This window comes from Triturus cristatus, chromosome 4_1 (assembly GCF_964204655.1).
Source record: "Triturus cristatus chromosome 4_1, aTriCri1.1, whole genome shotgun sequence".
In the NCBI taxonomy this organism is placed as follows: domain Eukaryota; kingdom Metazoa; phylum Chordata; class Amphibia; order Caudata; family Salamandridae; genus Triturus; species Triturus cristatus.
In genome coordinates, this window is record NC_140585.1 from 1,108,465,768 (window position 1) to 1,108,486,409 (window position 20,642).

At 46.5% G+C, this 20,642-nt stretch overlaps 1 protein-coding gene across 2 annotated transcripts in view; it reads left to right on the plus strand.

Annotated features, from left to right (window-relative positions):
• The window catches only part of LAMB4 (laminin subunit beta 4), a 572,267-nt gene that overhangs the window by 516,383 nt on the left and 35,242 nt on the right, over positions 1-20,642 (plus strand). For both annotated transcript variants that reach the window (XM_085654108.1, XM_085654109.1), the window contains one exon: positions 652-850. In XM_085654108.1, coding sequence (XP_085510234.1) covers positions 652-850 — 199 coding nt within the window. The remainder of the gene's footprint in view (positions 1-651; positions 851-20,642) is intronic.

Consider the following 20,642-nt stretch of genomic DNA (forward strand, 5'->3'; position numbering starts at 1 on the left):
TGACAGAGTTTTATTTAAAGATGTGTCAAAATAGGGCATTTCTCTCCTGCAAACTGACAGAAAAGAGCCCTGTTCCACCAATTTGGGCAATGTACTCCTCTGCGGTACAGCTCCTCTAGGGGCATACCCTGTCACTGGGTGCAGTTGCCTCCTCTCCCCAAAGAATTGCTGAAATAGGCACAGACTAGAATATTCTGCATTTCAGTACACCCTTATTTGCTCACTTTTCCGCGCACTGAGTTTCCTGAACTACTATCTGTCTGCCTAATACTAGGTAGTGTAGGTGCAGTGCTTCAATGGGGGCTGAAAGAAACCTGTTGTATTCTGTCCATGTCCACATACAGTAAAATTCTTTGCTTATAGTTAAATAAGAAATTAAAAGCAAGAACACATGAATACAGTCGAATTTCTGCAGATGTGTGGAATCTACATTTTCCTGTGGCAGGAAGGGTGAACGAATGAGAAATCCCACCCATTGGTGGATGTGCAAAATCATATGAAAAGCTTGAAAAAGGGGAGCGCAGACTTGCTATGCAGGAAAGAGACAAGCTTTTCTCAGGACACATAAAAGTGTTTGTTGTTTTCTTTTGTCAAGTTGTCACTTTCATCAGCAGCCAATATATTAATGAGAAATGTTACTTTTTTTAACAGATGAATTTGTGCCACCTGAAGACATTGAGAAAGTCGCAAATCAGGTTCTAGCCATCAAACTGCCCGCAACTCCGCAGGATCTGCTGAAGCTGATCAGCAAAATCAAGGCGTTCTGTGACGACTACCAGCAGAACAAGGAGTGGTTGGAGGAACGGCTGGAAGAAGCCAAGAACCTCTCAGAGGCCGCCAAAAATGCGGAGTGAGTATTCACCAGTTGAAACAATTGAAGAACACTGCTGTGGAAGTGAGGATCGCGTGAAGCAAGTCACCCAACAGGGAGGCCCAGTCAATTCTTACTCAGATATACAATGATGATCATTGGACGACAATTACATTCACTACTTCTAGTACTTTTTCTGTGACTACTACAACTTTAAGAATGATAACTATTGCTAATACTATTACTACTACAAGTACTTTTACTATGACTACTACATCTTTAACAATGACTACTTTTAATACTACATCTCCTACTACTAGTGCTTTTACTGTGACTACTACAACTTTAACAATTACTAATATTAATACCGTAACTACTACTATTACTACTACTAGTACTTTTACTATGACTACTGCTATTAATACTACTTCTGCTTCTACTACTATTATTCACTCCTGCTACTTATACTTATACTGCTTTTACTATAACTACTACTACCACTGTGACTTCTACTCTTTCTACTACTACTGATACTTCTGATTCTGCTACAATAATTATTACTTCTTTTACTAAGACTACTGCTTTTGCTATGACTGTTGCTGTTACTTCTTGTATTAATACTACTACTATTTTTACTGCTATTACTACAACTACTATTACTACTACTACTACTTCATCAATTTAAAGTGTAGGCCGTAAATTCAACTTATTTTGAGAGAGCAAGCCCTCTGTAAAGAATTCAGTAACACTGTTACACATACGCTAAATTCAATTAACCACCATGTTTCATCCTTACTTTTTGAATTGCTGTTTCTATATTCATACTTCAGTTTAGTAGTCACACACTGCACTTGTCTTCCTTTTGGTGGTACTTTAGCCCCAGAGAGTGGGCCATAGCTATGTGTTCTTCAGCAGACTCCATATGTATTCAGTTGCAGTTTATACAGTGTACAACTGGTTCTTAGTAAACAAAGGGTGCAGTGAAGGAAGCTGGCTTTGTATATACTATACCAAAGTGAGGTATAGTGTGCACAGAGTCCAGTGGAACCCCAAAGGTAGGCAGAGGTAAAGTTAGATAGCACCTCACTCTCTATTTGTGGTAGTGTGGTTGAGTAGTAAGGGAGTGTCAGAGGACAGTGTTAAGCATTTGTTGTACACACTCAGTCAGCAAATGAATTCACACACTCAAAGACTGAACTTCAGACCAATTCTTTTTGTATAAAAATATTCTTTTAGTTATTTTATTTCCTAGAACCAAGCAAGCCTGGCACAGGTACGTTGATAAATACTTTGCAGTAAATATACAGTTTGAAATGCAAGTATAAATGTACTTTGAAATGGTTACAGTTTGAATTACTGGTAATTCAATACTGTGGAATGCTGTACATATAAAGTGTATCGATTTTGCAATAAGAGCTACAGGTAAGTTACTTTTACGTTACTTTTGAGATTACTTTTAAGATTACTTGTTCTACTCAGTTCGATATGCCTGGATATCACACATTGGGACATTTCCTAGAGAAAAGGTAAGTAAAGTCAGTTTTGCACAATTTTTATTTTTCAGGTTTCCATACAAATCAACTCCACACTTAGAACATTTTTCAGACAAAAACAGTCAATGGATTCCTACGGAGTGAAATGAAGTTAACGGGTACCAGGTAAGTAATCGGAATTTGGAGTTGAGCTTCTGGCGTAAGAACAAGGGTTCCCCCAGGGTCAAGGATGCAGTCTTGTTACACCCTCAGCAGCAGTAGGGCGGCCGGGTGCAGAGTGCTGAGGCCCAATGTTATCCTATGGGGGATAGGGGGGCCTCCGTTTGGCGGCTGCTGGCAAGCAGGCCACTGGGTTGTGGGAGCAAAGCTCCTGCACTTTATACTCAGGGCAAATGGGGAACCAAAGTAGCACCAAAGGTGCACCCTCAGCAGCACTAGGGCGGCCGGGTGCACGGTGCTGTTTCGACGTCGGGTGCCCTGTTGGTTTCAATGGGAAACCTCCGGTTTGCAAAGGCACTGCAGGCTCTGGGGGCGAAGGTCTTCTGGGTGCGACCACCACTTCGAGAGGTAAGTTGGGAAGTTAGGGGTTGGCTAGGCACCATCGGTTTGGGCACACAAGGCCTTGGGGCGTCGGGTGCAGAAGTGCCTTTTGGAGTCGGATCTCCTTACCAGCTCCTGGTCGCGGTTTGGGGGAGCTTCTGGTTTTCGGCTGCAGGCGCCGCCTGGAGGCAGGTCAGGGGTCACTGGATTTCGGGTCAGGATCGCCGGGGTGACCTCCTCATGGTGTATGCCCACTCAAGCTAGGGCCGTGGACGGCGGGTGCAGAGTGGGGCAGATCCACGGTGTCCGGCCGGAGCCAGAGGTTGCAGATGAACAAATGAGGTATTCACGGGAGACAGAGTCTTTGTAGTTGAAGGCAGGTAAGTCCTCCGGGGTTTCAGGGTTGGTGGCTGCTGGAGACACCGGGATATCGCAGGAGCAGGTTCGAGGGGGAGACAGGCCGGTAGGGCTGGGGCCAAGTCAGTGGGCGTCTTCCTCTTGTTAGCTGCTGCACTGCTGTTCGTCTTTTTTCTTCTTCTTGTAGGTTCTTGTCTGAAGAAGCAAGATTCAGGGGTGCCCCTAAATACTAGATTTAGGGGTGGTACAGGTAGGTCAAAGGCTGGGACCAATGGGTCCCATCCCTGGGATGTGTACACCCCCTATTATGCCACCCTCCAGTGGGAGGGGGGCATGTGCCTGTCCCTGGTTGGCTGAGTCTTCCCATCTTCAAGATGGCATGGACTGAGAGTTGTGCTTCAACTCGCCTCCCCCACCTGAGGGGTGGAGTTGGTAGAGGTGAGCACACCTCTCTTCCTCACTTGTTTTTCCCGCCGGTTCTCTTGCCCAAAGTGGGGGTCTGTAATGAATCTGCTCTTCGCAAAAAGGACATATCCTAGCTGCAACACCCCCGTAGGCTGAGGCAAGACCCAGCACTCACCCAAGGCGGGGTACTTTTTACCACTGCACCTTTAAAAATACACTTTGAACAGCACTTCCTAAAGACGAGGAAAGGACACAGCACTCCCTTTAGGCGAGGCAAGAAAAACTAATTCTGGTGCATTTAAGACACACAAGTTTATTAATGCAACATTTTAAAAACACAGGCCGAATATATCAATTATGGCAGACTCAAAGAAAACTGTTGATGAATGCAATGTTCAAAAAAGTAAGCCAAATATATCAGTAAATGCAGATTCTCAGATGTCAAATGAATATTTAAATGAACAATTGAAATAGAATGCAATATATACAGATAGCAAAGAATAGAAAATATATACAAGAGAGAGAAAGAGAGAGAGAGAGAGAGAGAGAGTGGTTAGGAACACCTCACCGACTGATTCTGCAGCATCCTTTCCCCCTCTTTAGCTGGGGAAGCCCTTTCAACAGCCGAGGTATGAGTGTCAGTCAGGACTCAAGTTCCAGAACCAATCCACGGCAATACGTCTATTCTGTGGTGAACTTCCACTAGGCCCGAGAAAGCCTCCAGCTTAAATATCATTATTCAACGCGAGGCGAAGTTTCTAGAAAAAGCTGCCCCTTTCTCAGTGGAAAAACCGAGCAGGCTGTAGCAGTCTGCGTTAAGGCCAAGACAGTGGCTGGCCAAGCCTCTGTATTTTGGCTCTGAGGCAGAGTTTGTACATTCCACAGATGTTCACTCTGGTCAGTGAGGTGCACAAACAAGTGAGAAGCAGAAAGACCTTCAATATGAATCGCAAGCACTGCTGTGTAGGCAGGAGCAAGGCAAAGTCAGACATGATGCTATGTCAAAACCAATAGTAAGAACTGATAATTCTGTGCACACAGAAGCAAGGCAAAGTCAGAAAGAAAGATGGCATGAGACAATGTCAAAGCCAATAGTCAAAGTCAGAGAACAAGATGATGAGGCCATGTTAAACCCAATAGTAAGCACTTATAATTCTCAAGCAAGGCAAAGTCAGGTCAAAGCCAATAGTAAGCACTTATAATATAAATGTCTCCGTGACAGCTCTCACTAAAAGACAGCAAGATTACAAGACAGTAGAGAAGCAGGCATATACAGGACATCTCATATATCCAGGCTAAGGTAAAATAACACACTAAAGTCAGTTAAAATGGTGGTAGTTGGGGGTCATCATAGGGTGCCAAATCACAAGAGCACCTCTTTTACTACAAGTTCAGAACCAGTGGGGGCCAGTTGATGAGAGCAGCAAGTGGCCTGGGAAAGCTCACAAAGGCGGCAAGCCTTTGAAGCTTCCCCATCGTGAACCCTGCCCATCCTGGGGGAGGAGGCTTGGCACCTTGTCCCAGGATCTGCATTGTTTCAGGCCCCAGAGAACAGCAGGCTCCCGACCCAGGGGTCCAGAAACACATCTGGTGGTGGCAGCTGAAAGCAGTCACTCAGCCTGGACTCTAGTGGTTGCTTAGTTTTCAGGGGACATCTCTAAGATGCCCTCTGTGTGTATTTTTCATTAAAGCCCACACTGGCCTCAGTGTAGGTTCAATGTGCTGAGAAGTTTGATACCAAACTTCTCAGTTTTCAGCGTAGCCATTATGGTGCTGTGGAGTTTGTAATGACAAACTCCCAGCACCCTATACACTTAATGGCAGCACTGCACTTACAATGTTTAAGAATGGACTTAGACACTGTAGGGGTACAAGGCTCATGCACCTGTACCCTCACCACTGGTATAGTTCACCCAGCTAGAGGGGTGACTGATCTATGCCAGGGCAGTTGTTGTAGGCATGGCTCACAGAGATGTGTGCCATGTCGACTCTTCACTTTGTTCTGCACCAAAACACGCAGCCTGCAAAGGCAGTGTGTGTGTGTAAGGATACAGGGCCTCTAAGGGTGGCACAATAAGTGCTGCAGCCCTTAGAGGCCTTCTCTGGTCACTGTGTCCTGTGTACCTGTGGTACCATTTACCAGGGGCTGACCTGTGGCCAGAGATGCCAATTGGGTTTAGGTTTCAATGCATTTTTAGGGAAAGGAGCATAGGCCCTGGGTACCTGCTTAGCAGGAGCCCAGGGAACACTCAGTCAAAGCACATCAGCAGTTCAGCAAAAAGTGGGGGCAACCATGCAGAAAGAGGACACTTTCTCACACACAGTAATTTCATTTTATTTTTATTGTCATGTATGTTGGACATATCAGAAGTATATTGACTGGTGGTTCTATATGTTACATAGTGCATGTACTATATGGTTCCTCAGTCTGAACATTGCTCCATGGGCCCTGCAAGCCTCGCACAGGAGGCAGGCGCAGTCTAGCTTCTAGTAGCTTACAACAGCACTAGGAATCAGACAGAGCCAATAAATAAGTAAACAAGCATTGGTATAGCCAATTGGTGTTGCTTGCTAATGTTGAGCAGGAGACATGATCAGCTTTGCCAATGTCAGGCTGGCCATGTTAAAAGTATGAAAACGTTGCTTACTATATTTTCAGGATCGCTGCTGGCTTGGGTCACGTCACATGTGTTGCGGCATCCAACTGATCATTAAAAATAGGGAAAGTAATGACAACATTGTATTCTATGCTTTCAAGATTGCCACTGTGCATTGGAAAAGTCAATAGCAGTTATCACCACACAAGGGGTCACCTTGGCACCACCAAGGCTGCCATCAGAAAAGGTGAGGATAGGGGAAATCCAGAGTATCACTAGCCTCGTCTTCTGGTGCCTGGCGTGCTGCTGATGAGCATCAGGAGTGAGGACAGGTGGAGAAAAATGTGGGAATAAGGATCAAGAAAAGTAAAGAGCTCAAGCATGTGTGAGACTACACCAAAAATAGGCATAAACAAGCTTTTCTCCATGAGAGGGGCAAACTCAGAATAGGGAAGACAGTCCCCTCGACAAAAGGAGGGAACTGAGATTGACAAGAAAGCCTAATCATGAGAAAGGATTGACTCTGTGGAGTATTGTACACAATGCTGTCTGTGAGAAATGTCTGGAGCGGTTTGTAGCAGGACGACAAAAACAGGGACAGTTAGCATTAATATTATTATGTAGCCCAACAATTTATTTTTTGCTTCTTACTCCAAGACCTCTGACTACCAAACATTCTCACTTTTTGTAGTTTGTAGACTTAACAGGGCTCTAAAAAATTTGTTAATAGGCGGTGAAGGTAATATTCCTGCTTGTATTTGCAAGGATCAGCGTTCCAGCACCATAAGAACAGAGCAGGACAAGAGAAGACTTTCTTTCCAGGTGGTCAGAACAGGAGCACTTTTCGTTCTCTAGATTGAGCACCCAAACCATACGACAGGAGAGACCTTACAATTATATGCCTTGTAGCGGGTTAAGGGAGAGTGCAACATGGGTCTTGATAAAATGAAATATGCCACACATAAAACTCATGGACCAATACCTGATCTGTTCCTGCTGATCTGGCAATAATGGAGTAAGACTATAATGAGATTCTCTTATGAAGCACCATTATTTTATTATATTTATCTTAGAAACAAATCGTACATTAGTCCTCAGGATATTGTTGCTACATTGTGCTCTTTACAGGTGCGGGAAATGCACTTGGCCCTCTCATCCCATTTCAGAGGGCAATCTGTACACCTTCTTCCCATGACCGAATAAAACTAATTTTGTTCCTAATATTCTGAGTGAAGGAAGTTTTAAAAAGTCTAATTATAACCTTATGTACTAGCATGGTTCAATATTTTTTTCACAAATAAGCTTGATTCACAATTTCAGATGCAGCACAGAAAATCAAATAAGTTGCTCGTATTACTAGGATGTGAAATACTTCATTGCAAAATATTAATGTGTTATACTCTAAACCCAAATTGCTCCCTTAAATTGTTGGACCTGTTCCCCCGCTCACATTTCTAAACTTTTATCCGATCTCAGGGCATGTTGTCTTAACTTGGAAAATACATCCCTGTTTGCATCTCTGATACAGTGCAGCATGGCTAAAAGACAACAAAAAAAGTATTTGATGCAGCTGTCCATACCATTTAGTTGGCGTATGCATCACACATCCTCACATCCCCACACCTATAAAATGCCTTTTTTTCCCCCTATATAGCTACCAATCCGAGTTGGATGTGTTAATAAAGAAAATGTGCAAAAGCATTTTTTAGGTTGAAGGGGAAGCATCAGGGAAGCTGAAACACCATGGGGTGCGGAGGGGTGGGGGCAAAGCAGCATGGAGAACAAGGGTGGGGAGAGGAAAGGCAGTGGGTGAGAGAGCACCATGGAGCATGCCGGGGAGAAACACACAGGTGAGCAGTCAATAAGGGGCTAAGGGGGTGGGGAGTAGAAGCAACAAGATTGAGAGGAGGGCACGGGTGGGGGGAAGCAACATGGAGGGTGGACGCATGGAGGAGAAGCAACAGACAAAATAGCAAAGTGGATTAGGTGAGGAGAACCATGAGTGACATAGAGTAACATGGAGTGCAGTGGGAGAGAAGCACACGAGGTAGACAGTTGGAAAAAACATGCACTCTCATGGAGTGCTTGGGCAAAAAGAAAAAAATATAGTACTTGAAAAGCAAGCAGTGGAAGCACGGAGCACAGCCAATTATAAGTGATGTTAAACAGGCAATGCTCCACGGGAGGGATAAACACAAAATTGGCAAGTTTGTACATGAATAAGAAGCAGTCAAATCAGAGTGACAGGAAAGTCAACTAATAGTAAGTATTTGGCAGGCCCCAAGCTCCCGTATGTTCTTCGTAAGCCTACAATATGCCGTGCAAAAAAGCAGCGTATTCACTGTCTAGTCTGTGAGACCTAAAAATTGGACTGGAGAAAATCTGCAGATACAAGCGCCTCATATTTACATCAGTTGCCTGATACCTTTATTACAATGACTGCACTGGATCTGGAGATACAGTCAGGTTCCCGCATTTACACTAGCTGGCTTATACATAAGGACTTGAACTGGAGTAAATTTGTGAATGCTTTATGCTTGTCATATTTACACCAGCCTTGTGATACCCTATCCACAAAAAAGTGCACTTGAGTAAATATGGCAATGTTGTGTGTGTCTCAGATTTACACTACCCACTGTATACCTTTATCATAAGGAATTGCACTGGAGTACATCCGGATATTCTACAAGCTTCCTATATTTACACTAATCATTTTATAACTTTACCACGGCCTGCACTGTACACTTCTCATATTTAAACCAGCCATCTCATTCTTTTACCACAAGTACTTAAGCTGGAATAAATCTGAAGATGGTGCTAGCTTCAGTCTTTTACACAAGCCGTTTGATACCTTTATTGCAAGGACTTACAACGGAGCAAATCAAATATATACCTTGAGCGCTTCATGTTTACGTCAATTATCCGATAGCTTAATTTCAAGAGGGCTTGCACTAGAGCATGTGTGGAGATGTTAAAGCAGTAAGTACCTCTCCAGTTTGTGAAAAGAGAGTAAACACCTGGTAGTTAATCAGAGTGAAGTGGAAGGACTCACTGCAGACTGATGACATTTTATTTGCATGCACTGATTCACATTTGCTTTTCATAAAAACATTACGTATTTTCCATGTTATGGAAATTCTACATTTTAATTACTGAAGTGTCTCAGAAAATCAATGATTGCCATAGATGTCCTGTAGTACTCCTGGAAATCTTTTGGATTGCTAAAAAGACATAAATGTAGGGCATGGCTTCAGGCGTCAAGATGGTGGTCGCACTCTGAGAGTGCTCCGGACCCCTCCGTCTTCCATAGCCATCAGCCCCTTTTAACAGACATCTCCCGGCTCCCTCCCCAATGCTGATGATCGGGCCAAGGTGTCGCAGTTGCAGTCATTTGCGGACCAGGGACTACAGAGCGGCAAGGTGCGATCCAGGTGGCAGCTAGCTGCATTCAAAATGGCAGCCCTGCAGGATGATGAGGCTGTTGTGAGACCACCGGCATGCAGTCTCCTTGATGCAGATGGTGCACGCTGCTGGTGTGGGGACAGTTCCTGGCTGCTGAGAGGGGCCTGATGCCTACTGGCCCTGCTTTTTCACTGGCTGTGGGGGTGCAGCAGACGGCGTGATTGGTGCTTTTGGCGAGGTCAGACAACAACCTCAACAAACTCATACCTTCACTGACAGGGTCTCCCTCCCTGGACACATCTGAACTGCAATTCAAGATATTAGGGGAGGTACCGCAGACTGACTTTACTTCTCCCAGACCTGCCCCAGGCACAGTGCCCCCAGAAGAGACCTCCCTCTTCCACCAAACTGGTATCAATCTGGGGGTACCTTCAAGTCCCATATCCTGACCAGAAACCACCCACCATGAGAAGGGAGACCAATTAAGCAGATATTGTTATTTTTTTTTTTTTTACATTGGCTAATCTGAGATCCTGCTGCCCAAGGCTGATATCTCATTCTCAAGGGTGGAGTGGGGGGACACAATCTAAATTTGCTAGTGTCTACGTCCACCCATCAGTGACCGAGTTCTTTCTTCCCACTCTCACAAACCTGATCATGACACTCACTGAGTGGTAGCACCGTTGTGGGAGGGGACTTCAATGGGGTCCTGGATCCCAATGTCGACTCCACTGGTGCCCCATCCCGACATAGGAGTGCAAGGGCCCATCAACTCTACAACTGGGTGGACGCCCTTAGTTTGTGCGATGCATGTCCACTGTGGCACCCCAGGCAACAACAATACATGCATACCTCAGCAGCTCACCACTCACATGAGTGTATAGACCTTAAGGTTATGCCAGCACTGACTGGTTACATATCTCAGAGATACAGATTCTTCTCAGAAGAATGTTAGATCATGCCCTGTACTTGTCCGTCTTGGCTCTAAGGTAAATATCCAGCATCCTTTACTTCGACCCAATGCGCAGAATCTCAAGGATGAGGCATACTCTCTGGCTCTACTTGATGTGCTCAAAATGTATTTCCAATCAGGGAACAGTGGTATCCGCTGCCAGTTTCTGGGCAGCCTTTAAGGCACCATTAAAGGATACGCTAAAAGTATTTTCAGATTGAAAGAAAAGGACAGGCTCCAGCACGTAACTTGACTAGAAGCTCAAGCCCTTCGGCTCGAGGCGCAGCTGTCGGATGACTCCAAGGGTGAAGTCTCCCAACAGCTCACACTTACCCATGCCAAAATTCTACTTTTTTTGCTCAAGGCAGCGCACCATGTATTGCGCGCCTCCGCGGCCAGAGTATACAAGTGGGGTGACATAAATGGCAAGTTGCTGTACTGGCTGGGTACTATGCCCCTGGCTGCCTGAGTAATCCCTGAGGTGCTTGACGCTGCTGGCACCCCCCTTCTCTCTACCCTGGCCATAGTCCAAACATTTTCAGATTACTACTGCCACCTATACGCATCAGTTCCAAGACCAGAGGCAGAACTGGACCCCCTCTCTTAGATGACATTCCACTGCCTAGAGTTTTATGGGCTCAAATGCATGTCTTAGAGCAGCCAATCGTGGCTGAGGAGATTGACATCGCTATCTCTGATTTAGCAGCCAGGAAAACACTTGGCATGATGGTTGCCCTACTATATTCTATAGTAAATACACAGACATCCTCTCTCTGTAACTTCTTGCTCTTTATTATGAAGCTGTAACTGTTGGTCATTTTCTACAAGAACTTGATATGGCCACTATTGTGGTCATTCCAAAATCTTTCCTCCCGCCCAATGTCTGTGTAGCCTACTGACACATCTCAAAGTTTAATGGGGAGATTAAGCTCTTTGCCACAATACTAGTCACACACCTGAAAACAACTCCCAGCACCCTTATACACCCAGACCAATGTGGCTTCATGTCAACTAGGGGCACAAGATATTACCTCAGATAGCTCCATGTTGCATTAGCCCACGGATATCTCCTTACACCGTACATATCCCTGCTGTTAATAGACTTTGAAAAAGCACTTGACACAGTGGACTGGACTTACTTGTCTCAGGTCTTGCAGAAGGCAGGATTTGGGCCTCGTTTCTGTGGCTATGTCAAACTGCTTTACTCCAATCTGACTGCATCAGTGCAAATAAATGGCATGGTCTCCAACCTGTTCCCTATTCGTTGGGACACTAGGCAGGGTTGCCCCCTGTTCCCCCTCCTTTTCACCCTTGCTTGTCATTGAGGCCTTTGCATAGCCCATTCGGTGTGATGTGCAGGTTCAGGACTGGATGTGGGACATGGGACATGATGATCGCATTGCACTATATGCCATTGATGTCCTCCTATTCCTGTCCAGTCCCACGGAGCCTTGCCTACATCTCCTTCAGCTTTATGCGGAGGCCTCTGGTCTATAGATCAGCCACGCCAAATCGGTGTTGGTTCCACTCCATCCCTCCCGAGAATGTACTGAGTGGCAAACCATCATTCCAGTGCAATACTTGAGCTTCAGCTACCTGGGAATCCATGTCGCACTCCTTCCTGAGCTAGCGTAGAATCTTAACTTCACCCTGCTGATCCAGGAAGGTGGCAAACCCTCCCGCCGAATGTGATGAGGAGGATTGCCCTTTCCAAAATTATGATACTGCAAGCTTTCTATATCTATTTCAAAATTTCCCATAGACGGTGCCCCGACAATGGTTCAGAGAGATGGGATGGACTACTTGGCAACGTCTTTTCTCTGGCATAAATCCAGACCGAGACTAGCTCTTGCAAAATGTCAATAGGTGCCAAAGGATGGGGTTTTGGGTATGGCTAATCTATACGTATACTATTTTGCATTTTAGGTCCTGGTTATAAATGACGGGTTCAGTGAAGGGGGGGTCGGATCCGGAGCATAGAGGGTGGAGCTGACCTCGCTGAGATTTGAGGTCATGCTGGGAATGCTTTATGGTACCCAAATCCCTAAGAATCTACCTGCTGGGCAGCTAAGGTGCTGCGCTTCGTTACACGGATTGGGAAACCAAACTTACTCTACAGACCCCTTTGTGGAGGGGAAAGTGGCTACACAAAACGGTTGGCCTGGATTTACTCACTGGGACACAATAGGCATTTCCCTCCTGGGGGATGTTTTGTCTGGCACCCGTATCCACTCTTTTCAAGAGCTTCAATCGACCTATGCTCTCTTACATTCACAATTCCATAAATATCATTAACTGTGGCATGCACGGAGGGCACTCATCTCCCTGGCACCACACTTCCCAAATTCAGTCCCCTGGAGGCTAAACTCCTCCACTATCAGAAGGAGGTATTTCTCAGATCTACCGCTTACTGACACGCACCAGACACGCTGACACACCTGAGGATCTAATGGGAGAAATGGGTGGGACAGCTGGAAGATGACGATTGGTGAGACGCTAAGATGGCCCCCTGTATCACTATTTTAAACTACAGCTGATATAGATGTACTACCTCCACTGTACTTATCTCACCCCCAGCTGTCTCCTTCCTAGTCCTACATGCTTTAGATGTCCATATTCTCCTGTGGATTTTTACCATATGGTCTGGACATGCCCTATTATTGTGAACTACTGGTGTTCAGTGCCTAAAACATTATCAGAGTTACTGGGGTGGGAAGTAGTACTCTTACCGAAATCTCTCCACCTGGGAATCTTGAAAGAGACAGAGGGCACAAGAGCCAATCGGGCACTACTTGGGGTGGCCACCATGGTGGCCAAGCGAGACATAGCTTGTCGATGGAAATCCCCCACCCCATGTTTTGGCAATTGATATGTGATATATAATGTGTAATAGAATCAAAAACGGGTGATCTGCAAACGAGTGTTATATTTTTTATGTAATACTTATAGAACTCTTTCTGTTTCTTACATCAAAAAAAGTCGGGACATATTTCACTTTTCCATGCAAGTCCCTTGTTTATGTCTGATTGTATGACTATACATTAATATTGTAAAAGGTATTGTAATATTTATGTGAATAAACCATGTTTGATATAATATAGGAGCCATTTTGTGACTGATAATAGTGAGTATGTTTATGTAAGATTGTACGTCTTTTCAGTCCACACCGATTGGGATAAATAGCACAAAGGGACATTTGTTTTATTTCTTGGTCCACCCTGTCCTTTTTGGCTAAAGAGGGTTACTCTCTTGTTTTGAGAGAGTGAAATCCCCCACCCACCCCTTGTTGTCTCAGTGGCATCGTGGAGTGGACTGGTGTGTCCAACAGGAACAAGCATTTGCAATACAATCGGTCTCGCCTTTGGGACCTTATATGTATTTAGCTATGCAGCACATTAGCATGGGTGCTGAAACATCTACCGTTCTTAAACATGGAGGGAAAGTAAGCACCAAACTGCGTGACACGCCAGGTATGGAAACACATGGAGAGGAATATTGCCTTTCAGCGGGAAATCGTATAGTCCAAAGCTCTGTTTTTAATATAAAATCAGGGCCTTTGGTGGTCATATCACTGAAAATGCAAGATTTGAAAAAAATATTATTGTCTATGGGTGCTCATGGGAGACAATTTCTATGGACTGGAATCTAGAGAATGCTAAAGTGATTCTAGTATTTTACTTACCTCTGCTGGTTGTTTTCTATCAAGAAAGTTAAATAGAAGCAGTTTCCAGAAAAATAAAAAAAAGTCCCTAAGCACAAAGCAATTCTGGTATTTTACTGACCTCTACTGGTCGTTTTCTATCAAGACAGCTAAATAGAGGCAGTTGAACAGAAAAAAAAGTCCCTTAGCGGAAGCAGACAAGTCCTAGGGCTGATCTCCAGAGCCCACAAAGTACATACACATATAAGTATATACTAAAGTATATACAAGAGGTCTCAAATGCTCGACCTAAAAACCGGTATATGAAGCCAGGGGCTGCCCAAAAAAACATGCAAATATTTTGAGTAGATGGTGGGACCAGTTTAGTTGCTACTGTAAATGCATGGGGGATGTCCCACATTGTTATTTCTGTGAATTTACTGTTATTGAATGTGCGAATTGCTAATGTGATTCCCTCTGATGATGAACAGAAATGCCTAGATGTGACATGGATATCTTTGTTAACAAAAGCAATATAGTTCTTTATATAAAATAAAAGATATAAATGCACTCTAAACAAAAGGAGCAACATTGACTTCTTACAATTCCAGCTTTTAACTTGGGCCATTGTGAATAGGGGCGTATCTGCCGTTGGTGCAGCAGGTGCAGTGCACCGGAGTCCATAGAGCCCTGATAATTGCTGTATTTTATGACCTCAACAATAAAGAAATAGGGGGGCGGAGTTTGCCCGGCTCGAAAATGGCCGCTCCGATCTTGAGCTCTGCCACACACCGCACAATCTGTTCATAAATCCTGATACTTGAATCGTCACCGCACCTACGGATTTGCCCTTCTGAGCACTCGCTCTGTCCGGGGCTGTGACCGGAGAGTTTGGCTTTGGCTGCTCCGCTGAGATCAGCATGAGACGCAGCGCGGCCTCCAACCTGTGTGCTCGCGGTAGATGCCTTCGGGATCTCCGGCTGCTTGAGTCTGCGGTGTGGGAGCCGGCGATAGCTCCGGACTCGCCCACAATTGCTGGCGGTCCCATCGCTCCTGCTACTGATCTGCATTGGACCCTCCGCCGACTCTGGATCTGCGGTGCTGGTGTTTGGAGGTGGGCGGTTGTGGCCTGGTTGCTGGACGCGTCGGCGTCTGGGGGGCGGCACTGCCGCTGGGCTGGGCTCTGGGGAGCGCCTGTGGGGCTGGCTGATCTGTGCTCCCCTGCAGCCATAGATCCTGATGCCACTGCGGAGGTGGGACCTCCTACGCCATACTGCGGGGGAGACGGGCCTGGTGACTGCTCCCTAGGCTGCGGTGTGATTCCTCCTTTGGCTCACCCCCTCTCCTGTACTGCGCCCCGGACTTGAGGACGGTGGCTGCCTGAGGCACGGACTCTCTTCAATTTGGCGGCGTGGTCCGGTCCTTTACCCGAGCTCACCCCTGTGCCTTGGGTGTCTACCATTCTCCCTCACGGGCGCCCTTCCTCCTTCGCTTTGGGACTGGTGGTGAGTGCTGTATTTTTCAGATTTGGCACCTGCTGATCCCTGGTACCACTGTCCGAGTTTTTAACACCTCCCTTTGCCCCTGCATCGATAACGGCCCTATACAGCCCTTCCATTCTGGCTGGATCAATGGATAGCTGGCTGCCGCTCCTCATTTGCTAGTTGTGGTCCTCACGTCGCCCTGCCTGACCTGGTTCTCTGACCTTCCCCCACCCCCGGTAGGTGTCTTGCGACCAGACCCAGGGGACTCTTCTGGAGTTCAGGTCTAGCGATGGGGAAGCCCGACAAATCCCAACCTAAGCTCACCTTTGAGCACCGCAAATCCCGGCGCACTGAGGAGGCAGCAAACCATATGCTCCCTGACTCGGATGCTCCTGCCGACGATCCAGTGAGTGACATTAAGCAGATTATTGTGACCATGCAGCAGGGGCTCACGGCCATTGACTCTAAGATCGATACGCTGGCCTACAGAATGGACAGGTTGTCCGAAGGGTAGATAAACACTCAGAACGTATAAACATGGTGGAGCGTCGCATTGGGGAAGTGGAGGAGGCTCAGACGGACGCTGACGGCACACAGAAGCGGGTCGAGCGAACTTTGGCTGCACTGCAGGATTGGGCTGAGGACTTAGAGGCCTGCTCGCGTCGCAGTAACCTCCGCATAACAGGCCTGGCGGAATCTACAGCGACCGGAAATATGGAAACATTAGTTGAAAAACTATTGACCACTCTTCTGGGTGCAGACACTTTTTCCCACCTTTTTGTCATTGAGAGAGCACATCGCTCGTTTGGTCCTCGCCCCCGGCCTGGTGCCCCGCCTCGGCCGATAATAGCAAAACTTCTAAATTACCTGGACAGAGATGCTGCATTGCCTCAGGGTGCAGGAGGCCAGGCGACAATTCATCCCTTCGAAACGGAAATTACGTGACCATCATATTGAGTATGCCATGTTATATCCAGCGTGACTCAAGGTCCTGTTTGACGGTAAACCTAGGGTGCATGATGATCCGCAGTCCCTGCAGAAAGCCTTCAGAGACTGGGAAAAAGCTGGCAAACGACCGAGGGAACAGTCTGTCTCTCCAGTATCGCATGAGGAGCCTGGCACTCTTGATGAAAATGACTGAAATACTGTTGACATTTTAAGTATGTAAGAATGCTTTATTTGATCCTTCGACAAAGTTCTGCACAGTCATAACGTTGTACATGCATCCCCCTTTTGTTCTCTGTGCTGGCTACTATATTTCATTGTCAATGGGGTTGTGAGCTCACTCTAGATCGATTTATTCTTAATAATCTCAATTCCTGCCTGTGGTCCATCCCCCAGATTGAGGGGTCATAGATTGTTATTTTATTTTGTCGAGGTGTTTACTGGGTTGGGAAACTGACGCTGACATCACACTTCTTTTTTCTTTTTTGCTATGTGGTATTGACTTGGTGTCCACTGCACGGTAGCTGGGGAGTTTTTCTATATTCTACACGCGGTGTTATAGCGGAGGGTTGGTTCAGTTTGTGTTGCTGGGTAACATCTGCCCTACTGCGTTAACCGCTATTTCGTTCTTTGTGTTGGGATTGTTTTTGTCACATTTTTGGTGCGGATTTTTTGTTCTTTTTCAGGTCAATGTGTGGGTGGTTTGCCTTTGCGAAGTTGGGGTTTGCAGGGCGTGGGTGGGGGAGGGTTGTTCAGGCAGTTTTTTTTTGTTTTGCTTTTATTTGTTTTTTTTTAGGTCACATGTACAAATGATGGTTGCACGATCGGAGCCTTGGCTGGTGCGGTTGTGGGGGTGGAGCACATTATGTGCACTCGTTGTTGACATGATTGAACCTCGAACTGGGGGCCGCTTGCCCCACAAGGTTACTCTTATGACGTGGAATGTCCGGGGTTTAAATGATCACCGTAAGGTGCGGAACATTATCGCTTATCTGAAACGCAAGGAGGTTGATGTGGCCCTGCTTCAGGAGACGCATCTGCCCCCAGGCTCTGCGCTCCTCATGGGCAACAGATTTGCAGGGATCTCGCATGCGGCTTGTTTCACTTCCCACTCTAGGGGTGTTTTGACTTGGCTAAACCCTAAGGCAGGTTTCAAATTAGACCGTTTACTGATGGACTCGGCGGGTAGATATGTAATTTCCCGATGTTACAGCCCTCAGTGGGAATTTCTGGTTGTCATCTCCTACGGCCCGAACTACGATGATCCTGGGTTTTATCGCTCCCTATTTGTTTTATTAAAAGATCACTGTACTCTACCGATATTCTGGGGTGGAGATTTCAATTGTGTAATGGACACTGCTCTCGATCGTTCCAGGGGACCTGACCGTCACCTTTCTGCTTCGGCGAGGGCAATACAAGACATTGCCTTACAACTTCAGTTGGCGGATGCTTGGCGGTCCCGTTCCAGTGCCCGTGGGCGATATACACGTTATTCTGCACAGCACGATATCCACACGCGTATCGACTACTGGTTTCTCTCACAATCCTTGTTGCCCAAGGTGTTGGAATGCTCGGTCCTGGCGTGCTCTTTTTCAGACCACTCCCCTGTCATGGTGGCTGTTGCGGTGCCCCCTTGTTCTCCGCCTCCGTTTTTGTGGCGCTTCCCGCCCTTTTCATTGTTAGATTCTGTCTTTCGTTCAGAGCTGCGTGAATCGATTTCCGAGTATTTTAAGACCAATGTTGGATCAGTTACTTCCTTTACTACTGTATGGGATGCATTTAAGGTCTTCATTAGAGGAATAGCCGTTAGTAAACATGCGGGCGTTCTCCACGCTATTCGTGGTCGCCTCGCCCTGCTGGAGACTCGTCTGTCAGACCTGGAGTCACGCCTACAGCACACCGCCGACACTGAGCTCCACGACCAACTTAAGGCCACATTGGCTGAATTCCATGCTGAGGCTAATAGCGAGGTCAAGAATATGGGAAAATGCGCTTCCGCCAGAGCTTATGGTGAGGCAGATCGGCCAAGCTCTGTACTGGTGGCATTTGCCTGCCATCGACTTGCTGCTGGAGGTATCGTTGAATTGGAGGGGGACGACGGGTCGCCCCTGACGCAGCCCACTGACATTAATGATCAGTTTTGTGCTTATTATCAAGAGTTGTATAGCTAAAAACTTTCCCCTAGCGATGACGACATCACTGACTACCTAGAATACATACAGCTTCCCTGGTTGCAGAACTGGCAACGTGAGTTTTTGATGCGTCCAGTTGAAATGGCGGAGGTTCATCTTGCGTTGGGTTCGATGCTGGAGGGTAGCGCCCCTGGGATTGATGGCCTCACAGTCACATTTTATAAAACCTTTAGTGATCTCCTCATTCCACATCTAATATCTCTATTCCATGAGATGGCTGCGGATAGTATAATCCCCCTATCTATGCGAGAGACGTTGATCATTACTCTTTTGAAGCCCAATAAAGATCCCCGCATGTGCTCCTCCTATCGACCACTCTCATTGAGCAACGTGGACACTAAGCTGTACGCGAAGATCTTAGCCAATCGTTTATCACCGCTTCTTCCTCAGCTAATTGGTCCTGAACAAGCTGGGTTCATTCTGAGCAGCACGCTCTCGCAGAATCTCTGCACGGTCTTTGGTGCTCTGCAGCATGTCCGCCCGGAGGTTAAAGCAGTCGCGGTGTTTTTAGATGCTGAGAAGGCATTCGATTCGATCGAATGGAAATTTATGTATGCTGTGCTGCGCCGCATAGGGGTGGGTGAGGAGTTTCTACAAATGATTTCGGTGTTATATAACTCTCCAATGGCTAGGGTTCGCACGGGGGATGTGGTATCTGTCACTTTCTCAATCCAGCGAGGCACGCGGCAGGGGTGCCCACTATCCCTGTTGCTGTATGCGGTTGCTGCTGATCCTCTGTTGAGGGCCCTACGGGAATATCATAGTCATAGTGGACTTCGCTTTCCTCATTATAATCTCATCGCCTCCGCTTACGCAGATGATACACTGTTATATGTTAGAGACCCTGAGACCCATCTATCACCTGTGATACGTGAGGTGCTTGATTTTGGAGGCCTTTCTGGCCTCAAGATTAATTGGGACAAATCCATATTGTTTCCCCTAACGCCTTCCACAGTGCAGTTTCCGCTGGATTTCCCACTGCAATGGATTACTGAACCAGTGCGCTATCTAGGTATTCAGGTCCACCCTGACGCTGATGCGGTAATTAAAGCTAATTATGATAAATTGCTAGATAAGATTGGGGATGATATAGATAGGTGGACACGACTCCCTTTCTTTGATGAAAATGGTTGTTCTGCCCCGCCTGCTTTTTTTATTTCTCAATATTCCTAAAGTGGTCCCTCAGCAGCTGTTCCGTGAACTCCGCTCTCTAATGATTAAATTAGCATGGGCTGGAAAGTCCCCCAGTGTTGCCTTGGACACGCTCATGCTCCCATATACCGCCGGCGGATTTAATGCCCCCGAATTTTGGATTGTACTACAGGGCCGCTCAGGCCTCCCATGCCTGTAGCTGGGTGCATGGGCCTCACAATCTGCCTCATCTCCATATTGGAAGGGTTGCTGCTGCCCCGTACTCTTTGCCTCGTTTTCTAACACAGACCCCTACACGACGTAGTGGTATATTGGACTTGATTAATTCTGTAGTACATGCGTGGAATGCATTATTGAGAATGTATGATGGGGCGCAATTATATTTACCAGGAATGCATGTTGGGTGGTGCCAGTGGTTCGCACTTAGCTCAGAGAAAGGAACCTCGGATTCCCTCAACAAGTTAGGCATACAAACCATGGGCGACCTTTTCCGGCAGGGGCGGTTGGGCACGTGGGAGGAGATTGCGGATGCAGATAGTGCACATTCAGCCCTCACCAGATTCCACTTCTTTAGAACTAGACACGCGCTACGGGCAACACTGGCAGAGGACTTACAGGAGCCTTTGGTTATTCCCCCTTTAACAGCTCTGCTGAGTGCTCAGTCCCTGTGTA